A 19,024-nucleotide genomic window follows, 5' to 3' on the forward strand; every position below is an offset into this window, starting at 1 on the left:
TGCTACTGAAAAATGCCTTACCCTTTAAACAAAACAGGGATTGTTTGTCCATATATTACAATATATTTAAGCTGAACAACTACGTCAGTCATCCCATATCTGGCCAGTCCTATGCTCAATTATTATTAATGGTTTTAAAAATTAGTGGTGAGCACAAGTTTCCCTTGTTTGTTCTAGTTATACAGGAGCAGTGACCAGCTCCATGTTGTAGCTCCACCCCTCCCAGCTATAGTCAGGTGATCCCACTGGTGTCTAATAAAAGGGCAGCCAAGTTTGGGAGTTTTACTTTGAAAGCAGCAAGTAAGTTGCAGGTCCCTGTGTAAAATGTATAATGAAGCAATAGAATTCTTAATGAATCAGATAAAATTAAGCGTAGGACTGGCCAGATATGGGATGACTGTGACGTAGTTGTTCAGCTTAAATATATTGCAATATATGGACAAACAATCCCTGTGTTGTTTAAAGGGTAAGGCATTTTTCAGTAGCAGTAGCACAAAATGTCTCTGTCTTAAATATATTGATAATGGGTTGAGTGCAGAGGACTCTTGTATTTGACTATATATATATATATACACATGTTTTAATAAAACTGTATCATGCAATATTGTGTTTTACTGAACAGTCCTCTTCTACTTTGTTTTCTTTTCCTTCTGTTTTATTTCTTTGATTTGTAACGAAACCTTCTTTTCTTTCTTTACCGTTAATGCTCATCAGATTTGACAGAGAAGCCAAAAAGCTTCATTGTGCATAACATTCAGGGGCCACAGAGATGGCAAGAAGGAGAGAAGGTCACTCTGTATGGGACTGCCCTGTACTGTAAGAAGGATGTTCAGGTGACCTGGATAGTGACTGAGATGGATGGGACCAAATGGGAAATCCCAGACATTAGCAAGGAGAAGGATAAAGAGGAGAAGTCGGGGGCCAATGATTATGTGGCTTGTAGGGAGAGGAGCGATGAATCAGACCGTGAGGGACTCATGGACATTACCACTTCCTTGAGCTTCACTCCTTCAGTCTCCAGGCACAGATCCATGAGCCTCAAATGCAAGTTTGTCTGTGATGGGAAATCCACTGAAAAACTCTTCCAATATAAAAATCTCTATGGTGAGAAGTTACTTTATGATCTGTCTCTATCTGGCAATTAAATTAATGAATTCTGCTTCATATTATATTCATGATATATTGTTCCAACAGACTTTGCCTGTAAATCTTTTCCTTCTGTTACCAGGGCCGGATTTTCATAGCGGCCGCCCCTAGGCCTACTGCCGTTCGTCGCCCCTGTCCCCTCCCCTTTATTCGTGCAAATTTTCATCATCTGGACAGGAGCAATGGGGATTGGCGTACGAGAAATTTAAATATTTTTTGTATCTCCAGCGCATCCCCAGTGTTTTTTGAACCAATGTGGGTGTGGTTGGGCAGCATGCCGACCCCCTAAAATCCTGCCACCCTAGGCCCAGGCCTAGGTGGCCTTTCCACAAATCCAAGCCTGTCTGTTACACACACACTTGCCTTTCACATCAATGCCTTATTTTTATAGATCCTTCTGTGTTTCAAGAAGAAGTAATACTGTATATGGGGCACTGTCTGTTTTAAAGTTGCAGGCCACATAGTAGCAACGCGGACACTAAATTGCATTGGCACATCATTGCAAGTCTTAGTTCAACTTTTTTATGTTGTTACTAGTGATGAGCCAATTTTTTCACCAGGCATGGATTCTGAGAATGTTTTCGCGAAATTGCGGCAAAAATCCGCCATGAAAAATTTTGCAGCAGCAAAAAAGTCTTCAAGACAAAATTGTTGCAGAAACAAAAAAGTCGCCATAAGGAAAAAATTTCCATTGACTTAACATAACCACGACATGCAAGTCAGTGCATGTGTAAGTGTTACACGCTAAGGGAAGTAAGATCTACTCTAGGCAGAAGCTCATTCCATGATTTCCAGTACTTTACTGCTTTCAGGCTGAAGTGGCCCATTAGCACTTGCTGCAAAGTAGAATCATCTAAAGACACAAGTGCCTTTTGGTAAAACGTGTGTATTTTCACACTCGTTTTAGTGCTTTGGGCATTGGAAAATGAGTCTTATAAAATTGTACATTAGGGAACAACCTCAGGTTTGGATATGTATATTTGCAATACAGCCAATAGAGATTTTACTGCTATAGCAGTTGTTATTGAAATTGTTTCTATATCTTTTCTTTCTCGTGTGTTCCAGCCAAACCCAAGCACTTGAAGCCAATAAAATTCTCTCTCCTTGAGAATGGGGAAGTGCTGTGTTGTCTCAGCTTGCAGCAGTTTTACCCTAAATCCATGAAGATCAGTTGGGGTGCTGGGGTTCCCCCTTCCTATAACAAGATGGAGTCAGATGAGGAAGTGACAGACTCAGGGATCATGTATGATCTTCTCAGCAAATGTAGAATTACAGGGAGGCTTCTCCGAGATCCTGACTTTACTGTCAAAGCTTCTTGGAAACACGAGTTCATGAGTGACTGGGAATCTACCCAACTGTCCATCAGAGACCCAGGTAATGTATTATGTACTCAAAGGAAGTACAGAAAAGATAAGAAGCTCGGGGGATTATTCTATTTGTAAATATTTTCACAAGACTTTTGTACCAAAAGTTTGATGAAAACTTCTCTCACTCCTTATTTTTCTATGGGATTTCTTTCTGTAAAGATGAATAGTAAAGTCTTCAAAACTGTCCTTTTATGTACCCAAAAATGTCCATATACATTAAAAATCATGTGTATTCAATTTCTCAAATTAAAAATCGATGTCATAATCTACTCTTTTACAGATAAGTGAATATCCATCACTTAAAATCAAGTGGCCTGAGACCCTGAGAAGGAGGGGTCAATGGATTTCAAAGGGTTTTGAAATCTTTTTTAGCACAATATAAATAGATTATATACAAAAAGGCTAACCTTTATGAGGCTGGTCATTTACCAATGTTTCATTGAGTTTGTTCAATGAGCTGAAAGAGGAATTTATGAAATCAAGGGTAACTTCATAGAATCTAGAAGCAGCTATAAAGGAGTAAATCAAGAAATAATGATCTCCACAAAATATGACCAGTTATGACCAAAATAATAGACTTGCACAGACACTACATTGTTGCATAGATTATATTGTTTGTCTAGGAGATTCATCTCCATGAGCAGCATGCCTTGAACCATACGTAGTTTCACCTTTTGTCATATCAACTGTCATATAAAAACAATTGCTGTGTTTTCACTTGTATTTCACTTCTGTAGGTTTTCCTTGGAAACCAGTAGTCCAGAACATTCCTGTGCCCAATCTCTTTGTTAACAATCCAGTCACACTGATGTGCCAAGTCTCTAATATCTTCCCTGAGTCCATGACTTTGAAGTGGTTCAGGAGGGAGAAGGATGGACAGGACTTGTTCCCAGTGTCTCACAGTGAGAAATACAAGATCCCAGAGATTAAATTGGAGAAGCAAGAAGACAAGACATTTCAGTGCCGAGCTTGTTTAACCTTCACCCCAACCATTAGCTCAGAGCAAGGAGCTGAATTCATCTGTAGGGTGGAACATCCAAGCTTAGAGAAAACTGAGGAGAGGAGAACAGGTCCCCTCCAGATACAAGGTACAGTAATGAGTTGGATGACTCCCCATAGGTCATTTTCATACATTGTAACTGTTGGGAGTTTTACAAATATGTTTTAGCAACAACATGGGGCAATCTACATAGGAAATGACCTGTAATCTAACTAACTACTAGTTTTATACTGGTTTTCTACCATGCTGATTTTAATGTGCCCAAACCACAAGTATCTTCTAAAATATTTATGGCTAAGTGCAAGAGCTGTAAAGCAGCCATTAAGTACACAGGCATCAAAGAGGTCAATGGCTGCATCAAAACACATCTTCCCATACACTTTATTATGCACAACAAGTATAACATGTGATATAAGTTAATGAGAAGAAGAGAATGTAAGCTCTGATGACTGGAAACACACATTCTACTAGTGAATTTTCTAGAAAGCCCCTTCATCATCATGTGTCAATTTGTAACCATTTTATTTTTGGCAGAAGAGAAGACATTTATTTCAGTAGAGGAGAAAAAGTTCATTGTGAATGACATTCAGGGGCCAGACAAATGGACAAAGGGAAGAGAAGTCACTCTCTATGCCATGGCTTCTTACTGCCCCAAAGATATAAAGGTGATATGGATTATAAGGGAGAGAGATGGAAAAGTGTGGGAGATCTGTGACACCCCAACAGAGAAAGGCAAGAAGCCAACAGACAAAGGACTCAACAGATATGTGGCAACTAGAGAAAGTACTGATACATCAGACAAAGAGGGGCTCCTTAATGTGTCCAGTTCCATAAGATTTATCCCCTCTGTATCTGTCCACTCTGGGGTGAGTCTCATGTGCAGATTTGTCTGTGATGGAAAGAGCGAGGAGAGAGAATTTAAGCCCAAAGCCATTTATGGTAAGTAATGTATTTGTATAATGTATGTTATTTTATACACAGTAGTATAACACATGTATATGAGAATACTTTAAACTAGAGATATTCTTATATAGTACTGTAATTTTCTTTCGGAACAGAGACATGTGCTTCCAGTATAAAAAGAGCAAATTCTGATCCTGCGGTCTGACATGTCTTCACTTCTATGATGCCTTTTATTTCTTCTAAGCCAAAGCACATGTGTATTTCTATTGGCACATTCATATTGTCCCTACATTATTTTTTTTGCACCAACAATATTAAAGAAGCTCAATAATGTTTGAAAGACTCACAAAGATCTACATCCACCTTCTTGAAATATCTGATTCTCTACCTTTCATCAATTCATTTTTTCTTGTGGATTTGTTCTTCTCTGTCTGTTTTACTGTTTTACTGTCTGCCTTACGGCTCTAAATCAAAAGTAGGATTCTCATTTTTCCATTTTAATTCAGCCGCTGACTGGGAAAAGTTTTGGAAAAGTTTTATTGTGCAAGATTGCTTTTAATGGTTAGTAAACCCTGCTGCACTGCTCCACCAAACATTTCTCAGCTATTGCTGGACTTCAACTCCCAGAATGATGTAACACATTACCAAGGTTAAGGCATGCTGGGAGCTGTAGTCCAGCAACATCAGGATTGTATTCTTAAAGGAGAAGGAAAGGTTAAAACTAAGTAAGCCTTATCAGAAAGGTCCATCTAAATATACCAGTAAACCCCCAAAAGTAATGCTGCTCTGAGTCCCCTGTCAAAAGAAACACAGCATTTCTTTCCTTCTATTGTGTACTCATGGGCTTCTGTATCAGACTAACTGTTTTCAGCTTAAACCTCATTGCCCTGGGCTTGAGCATGCTCAATTTGCTCCTCTCCTCTCCCCCCCACCCCTCCCTTCTCTACTGTAATCTGAGCCCAGAGCAGGGAGAGACTCAGGCTGGAAGTGATGTCACACCAAGCTAATATGGCAGCTGCTATTCTAAACAAACATAAAGTTTCTAGAACTTTTTACTCAGGTATGGTAAATCATTCTACAGAATAAATATAGCATTCTAGCTTGCACTATTGCAGCTAATCTATTGGCAATAAAATGCCTCCGTAGCTTTCCTTCTCCTTTAAAGCAATATTGCACAATAAAACTTTTCCAAAATGTGTCCTTAAATCTTGACAGCCAGCAGCTGCATTCAAATGCAAAATAATCCTCCAATGAGAATCCCAGCTGATGTGAGTCAATCTGGCTCCATGTGCAAAACTAGGGGGCGGAGATGGACAGTGTTATGATTGAGTTTACAATACCTTTAAGAATACAACCCTTATGTTGTCCAACATGTCCAATACTATAGCTCACTTCTCTCAACAAGTGTCTGCATCCCTGTATAGACCAGCAGAATCCATAACACTGATACATCAGGATCCACAACTCTAACAATCATGTTTTCTACCCTGACCCATTCATTTACCTAGTCCTGCTAAGGGAGCATGAAAAGATTCAGACCGTAGCTATTTCTGTGTTTTTCTGCACCAGACCAACCTCAAGAATCATCTTCCATTTAGTCTGTTCTCTGCTCTCCTCTGATCCTCCCGCTGTTCATCCAGAACCATCATGGCTCAACCCCATGTGTGCTTATTTTGTAAAAAAACAAAACAAAATGGGCCTCAGTGGCTGTAAAGGGCAGAAATATCAGACATATATCTGAGTTGATAAAAGGTTGATTAACCACAATTTTACCCAACCTCTGCTGTAATGAAAGTGCTAGGGTAGGTGAGTAAGCCAAATTCCCTAATGTTAAATCTCAATATTTCAGCTAAACCCAAGCTGTTGGAGCCTATAATGCTGGAATGGTGTAACTCAGAGAAAGTGAAATACTCCCTGAACCTTGGGGGATTTTACCCAAAAGACATGGAAATCACCTGGACGTCTGGAGTGGGAGAGTCTCAGAAAAAGAAGAAATCATCTGACCAAGTGCAGGAGAATCCCAAATGGACATTTAACATCCAAAGTGACTGCACAATTAACCAGAAGTTCTTCAAAGATCCAAAGTTTAAGGTGTGTGTGAGCTGGAAACATGAATCCATGGAAAATCCACAATCCAGGGAATTTTCTCTACAAGATTTAGGTAAGAAAACAGATCGGTGATTCCTTATAGACTAATAGATTTATTTAGTTATTGTTATGTTTAGTACTAAAAGGCTTATAAAGACAAGTTTGTAGATGGGATATCATATCAGTTCTATCTACAATGGAATCTGAAATACAAAATTGAACAAATTATTATTTAAAAAGAATTATTATTTATTATGCCACATAAATGATATAATATATTCACATTTTGTATCTGTGTTGTTCTGATTTTGATTACAGCTGACAGAAATACTGTAGTCACTCACCCATGACCAGACGAAGCCAAATGGTTGCCTTCATGAGAGTTATGTGTAATTTAACACTAGTTTCTAGTACTAATCACACTCTAATGTAAATACAGTAAGTGGTGCCCAAGAGGCATCTGACATTAACTATTAAATTATGGGCTGATGACCAATGAACCCAGCACTTTTATTTGACTCACATACAGCTCCAGGAGGTCACACGGGATTTATATAAAAACTGGAATTGTAGGAGGTGTGTTGACCATTAAAAGTTAGTATACAATGGTGTAACAGTCCATTCCATAGTCCATAGTCCTTTTTAATTCAGACTCATTCCTTCTAGCCAATGTATTAACTGTTTTGTGTCTTTTATATATGACCGTAACAAAAACAAATGTTTGGAGAAACATATGAATATATTTGGTTCATTGCTTGATCCCTGAGATAATGAGGATTATTACAAATGTGTGAATTTCCCTTCATTTAGAACAGATGCTGTAATTTATACAACATGTTTTGCAATCAAGCTCCTACCTCTTTAATAGAATTCATAGTAGGGATCTCTTTCAGGGCTTTGTATGTTTTGAGATCTACATGATTCGTGTTTTGATGATCTACATGATTCCTCCTTAAATGAACCTTTACTCAAACTGCACATCCCACCACTCTTATCTGTCTGTCATATTGATAATTCTGTTTTTTATCTGCACAATTCCCTCTGATCCTTGAAGTAGGTGGTACTACTTCAGGTTTTCATTATTTTTGTACTAAATGGACCTATTCGCAGTGATTTTCTTGAGAAAAAAACAGTTTAAAAGAAAACTGTCCCTTAGAGTTGGTTTCCATTTGAGTAAGACAGTCTATTTCTTCTATTTAATTTGTTCATTTTGTAGGTCACATTTGGCGGCCAATAATGGAAGAAATTCCCCTCCATCAGATACTGGTGGGCCGGCAGGTTTCCCTTCAGTACAAGATCTCTGGGTATTTCCCTGATGCCCTGACTGTCAGTTGGTATAAGAAGGAGAAGGGGAAGGAAGAGCTGATTCCTATTTCCGGGGAAGGGAAGTATCAGATCCCAGATTCCAATAGCAAGGAGCAGGCGGATAAGACTCTCACCTATACAGCAAGTTTGGTTTTCTCTCCATCACTGAGTGAGGAACATGGATCAGAATTTATCTGCAGAGTGGAACATCCCATTCTACAGAAACCCATAGAGAAGAGCACTGGCCCATTGTTTGTCTGGGGTAAGTACAATGCAGACACTCTTGTACTGGGTGGAGAAGTCCTATATACACTGACCCACTAAGTGCAACATCTCAGCTGTGGGCTTTTCAGGTTAAAGGTTTTACTATGGTCCAGTTGTCCTGTTTTGCTCCCATCAATAAGAATAATTAGAGAGTATGGTGAGCTGATATTTGTTGTACACACAGATCTGTGACATTTAAGAACCCAGAGATTGACCTTATTACCTGCATATGGTAACTTGATGGATTTTGGTCTTTTTTCTACCTGATCTAACTATATACTTGTCTCTAAAAGAGTACTCCTTTTTGCATGAACCAATGACAACACATAATATTAGATCTTAGATTGATGAACTAGTTAAGGCAATAGTAATCTATGTGCTCTGATTTCCTCATGAGAGTCACATATCGCAGTAGGTGCAGTATATCCAATTATAGTGCCAGTAATAAGAAGGCAGAAGGACGTTCTGAATAAGAATTAATTTTCAGTGAAAACCTGGTGCATAAGGGAAGTGTATTTGTTCTCTTGACTATGAAAAACAAAGTACTCTGTTAAAGGAAAACTATACTCCCGAACAATGCAGGTCTCTATAAAAAGATATTGCATAAAACAGCTCATATGTAAAACCCTGCTTCATGTAAATAAAACATTTTCCTAATAATATACTTTTTAGTAGTATGTGCCATTGGGTAATCCTAAATAGAAAACTGCCATTTTAAAAAATAAGGGCCTGGGATCGTAGGCTTCACGGTGCACACAAACAAACCACACAGACCATCACCAAATGGGGTTTCAAGGCAAGAGATGTAAAAGGGCAATATTAACTTAAATATATATTCCAGTTTGGTAAGTTTCTTTAATATGTCACTTCATTTCAAATAACCTATCTGTTGCTCAACTTTTCATCGTGGGGGTATAGTTTTCCTTGAAGGCAAAAACCAAGGGAATTCACAATAAAATCATTCCGAGCCCAGCTCACCCCCTGTCTCTCATTTGCAGGGGAACCTTTCATATTCTTCAGTCCTTTGGGTTCCATATTTGTGTTCTTTCTGCCCCTCTCTTACATGTCATTCTCAGCCTCATCAAAACACTCCTAGAACTAGTGACACTGCCTGTCTGGCATCAAGAGAACTTAACCTACTTTTACCCACTTAACCCAATAATTCCCCTCACTTGGGAAAACTTTATGACTTGTATATGACTATGACAACAGCTTGGGAGGTAGAATAAAGGACGAGTAGTGGAAAATAGGGGGTTGTGGGTGCACTCATAAAATATGTTCAAGTACAATAGAAGTGCTACTGATTTGGCCAATTAATCAATAAACATTCCCTGGTCCCCTGTCTAAGTAATGCAGTATATATACAAGTGCATGTGTTAAAAAAAACAAGGGTTTTTAGTTACAAAGTTATGATAATAAAGTTGATAAGCCACCATACCAAGGTAGAGTCCTGCACGGCCCATTTTTTGGAACCCGTCCCCGACCCATACCCGCTACCTGCAATCCGCAACTGCATTCTTATCTGCTTGGACCTGCTACCCGACCCGCAAGTACCTTATCCACAACCCAGACCCGCGACCCGCTGACCATCACGAAGTGCTGTCATTGTAAACTGGAAGTGACATCATCGGAAGTAGGAGTGATCAGAAAAAAGGAGCAAAACAGGAAGTGCTGTCATTGTAAACCGGAGATGACATTATCGGAAGTAGGCGTTATCGAAAAATATAGTAAAAATCGCTATGGAGAAGACCCGCGGCCGGAGCAGCGACCCACAAAACCACTACACGCCTCTATACCAACACCTGGAACTTCTACCCGCAGGGTACCGCAGATTTTTGCGTGTAACTCGAGGGTACCTGCAGGGACCCGACCCGCTGCAGGACTCTACGTCAAGGTAAACCCGGTACGGTGGTCCCTAACTTGTTTACCTCTGGTCATAGTATAAAAAGACATACTTCTTCCTTGTAATAAGTGTCTCCTGAACCTTTATTTCAGTCTGAGGGCTAAATCCTCCGCCGCCCAAATCAACGACCATTTTTTTAAAAGCACAGAACCACCATTAGTTTAAAGGGGTGGGTATGGGGGCGCTACAAACCACATGAAGCTTAGCCTGCAGCTTCTGGCTATATCGGAAGGCATGAAAAAGAAAGATCAATTTGTCTGATAACTGTGGTAACAGATATTATTTTCAGTATCATGGTGGAAATAGGCAGAATAGTAATACTTTAAAAACCACACTAAAATAATGAATATATTCATGTTATAGTACCTTTAAAGGAACAGAGTAAACCTAAAATCCCCTTTGCTAAAATGAACACATTAATAGAATTTAAACTTATATTCTGCCTATTGTTTTAATTTAAAAAATCCACATTTTCCTATTATTTTGCCAATATAAAGCTCTAATTTGAAAGTTGGGTATTTCCACTGTACTTACCTCTCCCTTCCTTTATAAAGCAAGGCAATTTGTTCAGAGCTTCCTATATACCTTTAAACAAACAAACAACCCATCCCTTGTCTAAGCAGTAACCTCTTGAGCAGCTCAGCACTAGGGGCTTCTCATTGGGCTGGTAATCAGCTCTTCCTGTGTTCTACAGGACAAGTACTAAAATTAAACTGGCTTCATATTCTTGTTTAGTGCCAGAAATAGCAGAAACTATACATATTCCTTAATTACAACAATAGGCAACACGTACTGTATGTTCAGCACAAGTCCTAATCATTCAGCTCATGTTGGAAGGGGTATATACTGTCCCTTTAAGGCTCTGGGTCCCAGGCACTTGTCAGAATTAGCTAAACCCAAACCCCTGGGAGATATAAAGTCAACCCTCTTTGACTCAGGAGAGGTGATGTTGTTCTTCAGCCTTGGGAGCTTCTACCCAAAAGATCTGGATATCAGTTGGACCTGTGGGGTGGGAGATTCTCAGCAAATACAGGAATCCACTGACCAACTGCAGGAAAATCCCAACCTTACAGTCAGTATCCACAGTGACTGTAGAATTCCCAGAAATCTCTTCAACAAGCCAAGGTTTAGAGTCTGTGTGAGATGGACACATGGATCCATGGGAAATCCTGAATCCAGGGAATTTTCTCTAAAGGATTTAGGTAAGAATTGATAATTCATTTTCCCATATGGAATTCACCAAACAATATCAAATCTCTGTTGTGGATAGTGCACTACATTGTATTGACATCATATCACAGATACAGCCATACATTCTCTCTCCAATCCCCCATGTGACCTGAGATATTTAAAAAATGTTGCAGGAATGAGACCCATTTCTGGATATTTCTCCAATCATTGTATGTATCTGTAACTACTGTATGTATCTGCCCCAACCAGAGACTGATGGGTAGGGATGTCGCGGACTGTTCGGCGGCGAACTTGTTCGCGCGAACATCGGCTGTTCGCGTCCGCCGCAAGTTCGCGAACGTCGCGCGACGTTCGCCAATAGGCGTTCGCGTCAAAATCGTTCGACCATTCGACCATTCGATCGCTAAAATCGAACGATTTTCGTTCGATTCGAACGAAAATCGTTCGATCGAACGATTAAAATCCTCCGATCGTTCGAATCGAACGATTTTCGGATGTTCGAAGTTCGCGAACTGTTCGCGAACTGTTCGCATTTTTTGCCGGTGTTCGCGAACGGCGTTCGCGAACACATTATCGGCGGTTCGCTACATCCCTACTGATGGGAAGCCACAACCAGAGAAGACAAGAGAAAAAGGTGAGAATGGGGGTGTATTTGCCACTCCAACTGTAGGATATCTATGTACTGTGTTACTTTTGTATTGCTCTCTTTCATAAATCTGGGGAACTGCAGTAAAATAACTGTCTCAGTGTCTGGGTTTGCTGGTAATTTTTGTTCTTTTCTTATAGTACTGTAACCATATCCGGTTATGTTGATTGTATTTATTTCAGGGGCAGAAGCTCAGTCTGTAGTTAAACCCCAACCAGAGACTGATGGGAAGCGCCAGCCTGTAGCCATACCCCAACAAGAAACTGATGGGAAGCCCTGGCCTGTAGTTATACCCCAACCAAAGACTGATGGGAAGCCAAAACTGGAGAAGACAAGAGAGAAAGGTGAGGATGGAGGTGTATTTGCCACTCCAACTGTAGGATATCTATGTACTGTGTTACTTTTGTATTGCTCTCTTTCATAAATTCTGGGGAACTGCAGTAAAATAACTGTCTCCGTGTCTGGGTTTGCTGGTAATTTTTGTTCTTTTCTTATAGTACTGTGACCATATCCGGTTATGTTGATTGTATTTATTCAGGGGCTGAAGCTCAGTCTGTAGTTAAACCCCAACCAGAGACTGATGGGAAGCCCCAGCCTGTAGCCATACCCCAACAAGAAACTGATGGAAAGTCCTGGCCTGTAGTTCTACCCCAACCAGAGACTGATGGGAAGCCCTTGCCTGTAATTATACCTCAATCAGAAACTGATGGGAATCCGCAGCCTGTAGTTATACCCCAACCAGAGACTGATGGGAAGCATTGGCCAGTAGTTCTATCCCAACAAGAAACTGATGAGAAGTCATGGCCTTTAGTTATACCCCAACTAGAGACTTATGGGAAGCCCCAGCCTTTAGTTTACCCCAACAAGAGACTGATGAGAAGTCACAGCCTGTAGTTCTATCCCAACGAGAGACTGATGGGAACCCTGGCCTGTACTTATACCCCTACCATAGACTGATGGTAAGTCCTGGTCTATAGTTAAACCCCAACCAGAGACTGATGGGAAGCCCCAGCCTGTAATTCTATCCCAACCAGAGACTGATGAGAAGCCCCAGCCTGTAGTTATACCCCAACCAGAGACTGGTGGGAAGCCCTGGCCTGTAGTTCTACCTGAACCAGAGACTGATAGGAACCCAAGGCCTGTAGTTATGCCACAGCCTGAGACTGAAGGGAAGCCCCAAGGTCTACCCCCAACCAGACACTTATGGGAAGCCATCACCTGTAGGTATAACCCAGGGCATCTGCTTGTACAGTATCACTATTTACTGTATTTCCCTCATTCCAGCAATACAAAGGCTGGGAGTGGTGCATCCTAATTATTAAGGAAAGTTGGCCTTCTAAGCTGCCTGTTTTGGTGGCCTCCAAGACTCAATGCACTTATTTGGGTAAAACTCATGTGCATTTACTTTGTTAGGGTTCTAGGTCCAAAACAAAGGCTACAGTAGAAATAAAACACAAGGGGCGGGGATTAAACATTGTTAATAGTAGGAACACTCACTATAAATATATACGTACCAGTCATGCATAGGCGGGTTTTCATTAAGGCTTGGAGAGGCTAAGCCTCCCCAAACCTGTTTGCCTAAAGAATTAAAAGAAAGTTAAAAGAAAAAGAAAATCTTCTATCTCACCAATGTATATATTTGAGCTTGTCTCGGGGAGGAGCAGAGGGCACTGCTGACTAGTGTCTTTAAAACAATCTGGTGACTCCAGTTATGTCATCATGAGGTTTTGCACTGAAAATCTTGTGAGAATTTGGATGGGAAAGTTTATGATCTGATGTGAGTGGCAAGCAGAGTTAGGGAATAGGAGAGACTGAGCATTACCCAGGATGGTGTTTGTGCTGGAGATCTCAGTAGGGATGTAGCGAACTGTTCGCCTGCGAACTTGTTCACGCGAACTTCGACCGTTCGCGTCCGCCTAATGTTCGCAAACGTTTGGGATCGTTCGCATTTTGAGTTCGCGACCATTCGACCGCTAAAATCGAACGATTTCCATTTGTTCGAACGATTAAAATCCTTCGAACGTTCGATTCGAATGAAAATCCTTCGATCAAACGATGAAAATCCTTCGAACGTTCGAATCGAACGAAAAATCCTTTGAACGTTCGAATCGAACGATTTTAGCGGGTGTTCGAAGTTCGCGAACTGTTCGCATTTTTGCCGGTGTTCACGAACGACGTTTGCGAACACCAAAACGGCAGTTCGCTACATCCCTAGATCTCAGTCAAAAGACAAAGCAACTCCTGATCCTCCACCTGCTTGTCTGGTATGTGCAACTTACATTGTATCTCAACTCATCCTGGATAAGTGGTTTTGGAGTTATTGGACAAACCATAATGATCACTGGCAGTTCAATTGAACTATTCAGATAAGTGTTAGCTGAAATTATGAAAGTGTGATGAAGTTGCTATCGTGCCATTGTGACCAGATCCCACTTTCACACCTCTGTGAGTTTCAGCCAACACCTACCTGAAGAGTTCAATGGAACCATTGTGATTGGATATTAGTGACAATTTCATTAAAAAGGAATTGTTCAGTATAAAAATAAAAACTGGGTAAATAGACAGGCTGTGCAAAATAAAAAATGTATCTAACATAGTTAGTAAGGCAAACATTTCTTTTTTAAAGGCTGGAGTGACTGGATGTATAACATATATATAATAGCCAGAACACTACTTCCTGCTTTGCAGCTCTCTTGCTTTCCACTGATTGGTTACCAGGCAGTAACCAATCAGAGACTTGAATGGGGGCCACATGGGTCATAACTGTTGCATTTGAATCTGAGCTGAATGCTGAGGATCAATTACAAACTCACTGAACAGTTATGTCCCATGTGGCCCCCCTTATAGTCACTGACTAACTCAGCATTAGAGAGCTGAAAAGCAGGAAGTAGTGTTCTGGCTATTATGTTACACATCCACTCACTCCAGTCTTTATACATTACATTTTTAAGTATATTATTATTTTCTTTATTTTGCACAGCCTATCCTATCCTATCTAGCCAGTTTTTATTTTTATATCCAGTTTTTATTTTTACACTGAACTGCTCCTTAAGGGGTTAAAGTGGACCTGTCACCCAGACACAAAAGTCTGTATAATAAAAGTCCTTTTCAAATTAAACATGAAATCCAATTTCTATTTTTTATTTAAGCATTAATAGCTGTTGTAAACTAATTTCAAAGTCTCAGCTGTCAATCAAATATTGTCTGCCCCTCGTCTATGCCCGTGGCATAGAGGCGGGGCAGGCAATTACTTTCACTTTCCATTCAGCACTTCCTACATGTCACTGCTCTCCCCACATTCCCCCGTTCTCTTCATCATTTAATTGTGTAACCAGGACATGGGGATGGACATCAGGTCCCCCATTCTGGTGCACAAACAAGATTCTGAGATGATACAAGGCTTTTCTTAATAACAGTGTCCACAAAATGGCTCCTGCCTGCTTGTTATAATTATGAATTCCCAGACTGAAGGAAACAAGATTCAAATAATTTATATAGTGTAATTAAAGTTCATTTTCCTTGACTAATCTGATTAAATAGGATTTTGAATAATTTTTTTGGGTGACGGGTCCCCTTTAAAGACCTTGTATCCTTAGCTGCCTAGCAAATAAATATGCCATTCCTTCTTACTGGAGTGCTGCCTTTATTTGTATCACAGCTTAGACTGCAGCACACTTGCATTTATTGTATATCTCCCATCCTCTGGGTCAGCTAGTAGATCAGTCAGGCTACTTTCACTTAGATTTTTTCTTTATTATATTGTATTACTTTGAAACTGCAGTATAAAAGCAGCCACTGTTTTTTGCAATAAGACCAAAATTTATCTGCATTAAACTTTCTGCGTGTAAGATGTCTCATAAATGCCACAGTTAGCATATCATCCCATGTTATCAATGTAGTACAGCCTTATAGATTATACTGCAGGAGGTGTTAATTATCATTTCAGTGCCTGCTGCTTCCCATGCTCTTTGTGATCACAAATTACATGTATTAAGTGGGTTAATAGTTGAATATAAAGAACATTAAGAGATTATTTGTACTAAATGATAATAGTTATGGAACAGTCACTAAAACATGTATCACTGGTTATTTTCCCATTTGTCTTTATCCTGTGTGATGTTGTGTTTCAGCCCAACCCCTGATGCCCCAGCCTGTGAATATCACCCTCTGTTGTGACTCCGGAGAAGTACTTTTCTCTCTGAAGCTCCTGAGTTTTTATCCCAAGGAGATCCAGACTGAGTGGCATCTCAAAACAGGACCAGCTAAAGCTAAATTATCATCGACACCAAGTTTGACCCAGAATTCTGATGAGACTTGGAACATTGAGAGTAACTGCAAAGTGTCAGGAAACAAACTGAGAGATCCAAAGTCCAGAGTGTCCGTCACCTGGAAACATGAAACCATGGAAGGTCCAGAAACAAGAGAAATATCAGCTCTAGATCCAGGTAAGGGAACCAATTAAAAACACAGAATTCATTAACTGCAGAATGCAAAAGCAGTAGCTAAAGATAATTAAATTATCAATCTCTCTCTGTTGGTCACAGCAGAGAAATGGCATAGTAACTGTAGTTAGGGGGACTGACGGATACTCACCTCAGTTGGCCAATACGAGAGCCACAAAGAACCAAAATCATTTTCCTTTCAAAGGAATTATAACTGACATACTATTTTGGCTTTATTCCACAGGTTTCCCTTGGGCCCCAGAAATTGGGGAGATAGTGACCCCCAGCCTTGTCCCTGGGGAAGAGGCCACATTTCAGTGTAAGATCTCCAGGTGCCTCCCTGCTGCCCTGACAGTCACATGGTACAGAAAGGAGGAAGGAGACCAGGAGGGGTTCCCCGTGAGTCATGGAGACAAGTACAAGATCCCCAAACTCAGAGAGGACTATAGACATTTCTCCTGCACTGCCACTTTGTCCTTCACTCCTTCCCCACTCACTGACAATGGGGTGGAATTTATCTGTATGGTGGAACATCCCACTCTACAACACAGAATATGGAGAGGGACCGGCCCACTGCAAGTGTAGGGTAAGTTCTGTGCAGGTAACCAGTGGGGGATACAGTATACCCCATACACTGTGTGCGCTCATTTTTACACCATTTGCATGCAGCCAAAAAGAAATGAGAGAAAGGAAGATAATGTATGTATGTTACTGGTTTTAGGGCACCTGCCTATAACCTGACAGTAGCTCCAGGGTACCCCAGTGTCAATAGGTGGTCTCTCTCACATCATCTGCCAGAGACATGGGAAGGACACAGGGGCACCAATTGGGAAGTGACTGGACACAATTACCTATAAGCCTAATATTTGGATCCATTGTGGTGCAAATTGTAGCTGTGTTGGTAAATGGCACCTGAACTGTGTAACTGATGTTACTGTGTAACTCCATGGTGATTGTAAGACACCCTAGTGCCATGATATCATTTATACACATTTATGTGCAACCTTAAAGCACAGTGCCCAAAGGTGTGAAAGATCCCCAGTACATTCTGGATAAGAGATCCTGCATCTGTATATCTTATAAACCCTGTATATGGAGAGATCTCACACAGTCTCTGTTGGCTCTCACAATCGCTTCCTCAGTTTGAGTGGATAAAGGGGAAAATAGGCGTTTTACTCACATGATACTTATGAAATGGGAAGAACTAAAAGTGCAATCATTGTACATGTAGGTTGGGGGCACATATAACCCCACTCACAGCATTGTTGTATGATGCCAAGTTGGAGTCTCCAGTCCTAGCGTGAGGAGCAAATTCATTTTACATTGAGTCACTGCCATTTATTTGGATATTCCTTACAGCAATACACCCCACTTATCTACCCACTTCAGTTCCTGATCAACTCCCTCCTAATGGCAATATCTGTAGTCTCTCTCACATCACGGAGAATCCCAGTCATAGTCAGTATTATTATTATTATTATTATTATTATTACTGCTTCATTTCTGTGTGGATCTGCCTCTAGACCATGGTGGTTGGAGTTTTTCAGGTCAAACCGGACATTTCTGCCCCCCCCTAACTAATAACTATGTCAAAGATTATCTCTCTTTTCTTTTCCAGTCAACCCAACAAAAAGGGGCAGTAGAAGTGTACATGATGCCTGTAGTAGGGAAGTGTAATACAGGAGAACATCTTAGTGGGATTTGTGCCTCTTCTGTATGAATCCTCATTCACTTATTCTATAGTGAGCACTATTTGTGTGTATTGACTCCTTCTGTGTTGCTGGGGGGTTATAAGTGAGTCTAAGAGAAAGAAGCCCAATTAATATGTCTTGGCTCCTACACTACAGAGACACATGACTTGGCTTTATTATATGTACTGTATATATCAGCTAAATTGTGTGTATGTGATCTACAGAGCAATGGAATGAAGTCTGTACAGCACAACCGGGAGACGCCGACCATGACATGTGGGACCATGAGCTCAATGAGGAAGATAATCGAATGGATACTCAGTAACACTATGGAGAGAAACTCTGGGACACTGAGGATTCAGCTTGGCCAGTTTGTGGGAGACTCCAGTGATTTATTTAAGTCTGACAGTTGTTGGGCCATAATAGATGAAGGAATAATTAATGACGAGAAGATATAAATGAAGGAGAAGGATAAGAGGATGTTCAGTGTAATACCAACTTACTCTGTATTTTACCTGTTATTTACCCATTATACCTTTCTACTAATGTTTCTATAAATATATTCTGTGTATTACCAGTTCCATTGGCTACTCTATTAAGCCCTACAACCAATCCCATTCTTCACTGAGCTAAATGTTAACTGCCAATTGGTTGCTATGGGTTACTAGACGATTACATTTATTTGTTGCAGTGTAATCACCCCATTTATAATACCGAGCATCTGTATTGTTTGTTTTATAATAAAATCTATAAACGTGTCTGTTCCTCGTTCTGCCCAAATGAACCCAAACTCCCCCAGTCTCACACAAGATTGTCTGAGATATTTCATTGAATGTTATTTCATCCGTAGGGGAAACAGTGGTACAAAGGGCTCACTTGCATATTGACCCTTCATAGGCTGAGCACACTGGGGTATACAGTCCTGATGCCACATAGGGACATGGAACACATAGGGTATTGTTGGGTGTATCTAATTGTCATTGTACACAGGTGACAGTTGGAAGGGTTGAGTAATACAGATCTGTAATGTAATTGCAATGTACAAATGTCCAGCCAGAGAATAAACACCTCCTTAGAG

At 40.4% G+C, this 19,024-nt stretch overlaps 1 protein-coding gene across 6 annotated transcripts in view; it reads left to right on the forward strand.

Annotated features, from left to right (window-relative positions):
* LOC108704183 overlaps positions 1 to 18,704 on the forward strand; it is a 33,377-nt gene extending 14,673 nt beyond the window's left edge. The window contains exons 8-17 of one of the 6 annotated variants that reach the window (XM_041578209.1): positions 715 to 1,104; positions 2,212 to 2,520; positions 3,251 to 3,601; positions 4,051 to 4,452; positions 6,266 to 6,577; positions 7,721 to 8,071; positions 10,867 to 11,178; positions 15,944 to 16,258; positions 16,500 to 16,841; positions 18,171 to 18,704. In XM_041578209.1, the coding sequence (XP_041434143.1) occupies positions 715 to 1,104; positions 2,212 to 2,520; positions 3,251 to 3,601; positions 4,051 to 4,452; positions 6,266 to 6,577; positions 7,721 to 8,071; positions 10,867 to 11,178; positions 15,944 to 16,258; positions 16,500 to 16,840 (3,083 nt within the window). In that variant the 3' untranslated portion in view covers position 16,841; positions 18,171 to 18,704. Of the gene's footprint in view, positions 1 to 714; positions 1,105 to 2,211; positions 2,521 to 3,250; positions 3,602 to 4,047; positions 4,453 to 6,265; positions 6,578 to 7,720; positions 8,072 to 10,866; positions 11,425 to 11,995; positions 12,158 to 15,943; positions 16,259 to 16,499; positions 16,842 to 17,614; positions 18,128 to 18,170 lie in introns of those variants that run through there. The other 5 variants (XM_041578210.1, XM_041578208.1, XM_041578207.1 and 2 more) reach the window with 5 other exon arrangements.
* The last annotated feature ends 320 nt before the right edge of the window (positions 18,705 to 19,024 follow it).

The sequence above is a fragment of the Xenopus laevis genome, chromosome 9_10S, assembly GCF_017654675.1.
Source record: "Xenopus laevis strain J_2021 chromosome 9_10S, Xenopus_laevis_v10.1, whole genome shotgun sequence".
Classification (NCBI taxonomy): domain Eukaryota; kingdom Metazoa; phylum Chordata; class Amphibia; order Anura; family Pipidae; genus Xenopus; species Xenopus laevis.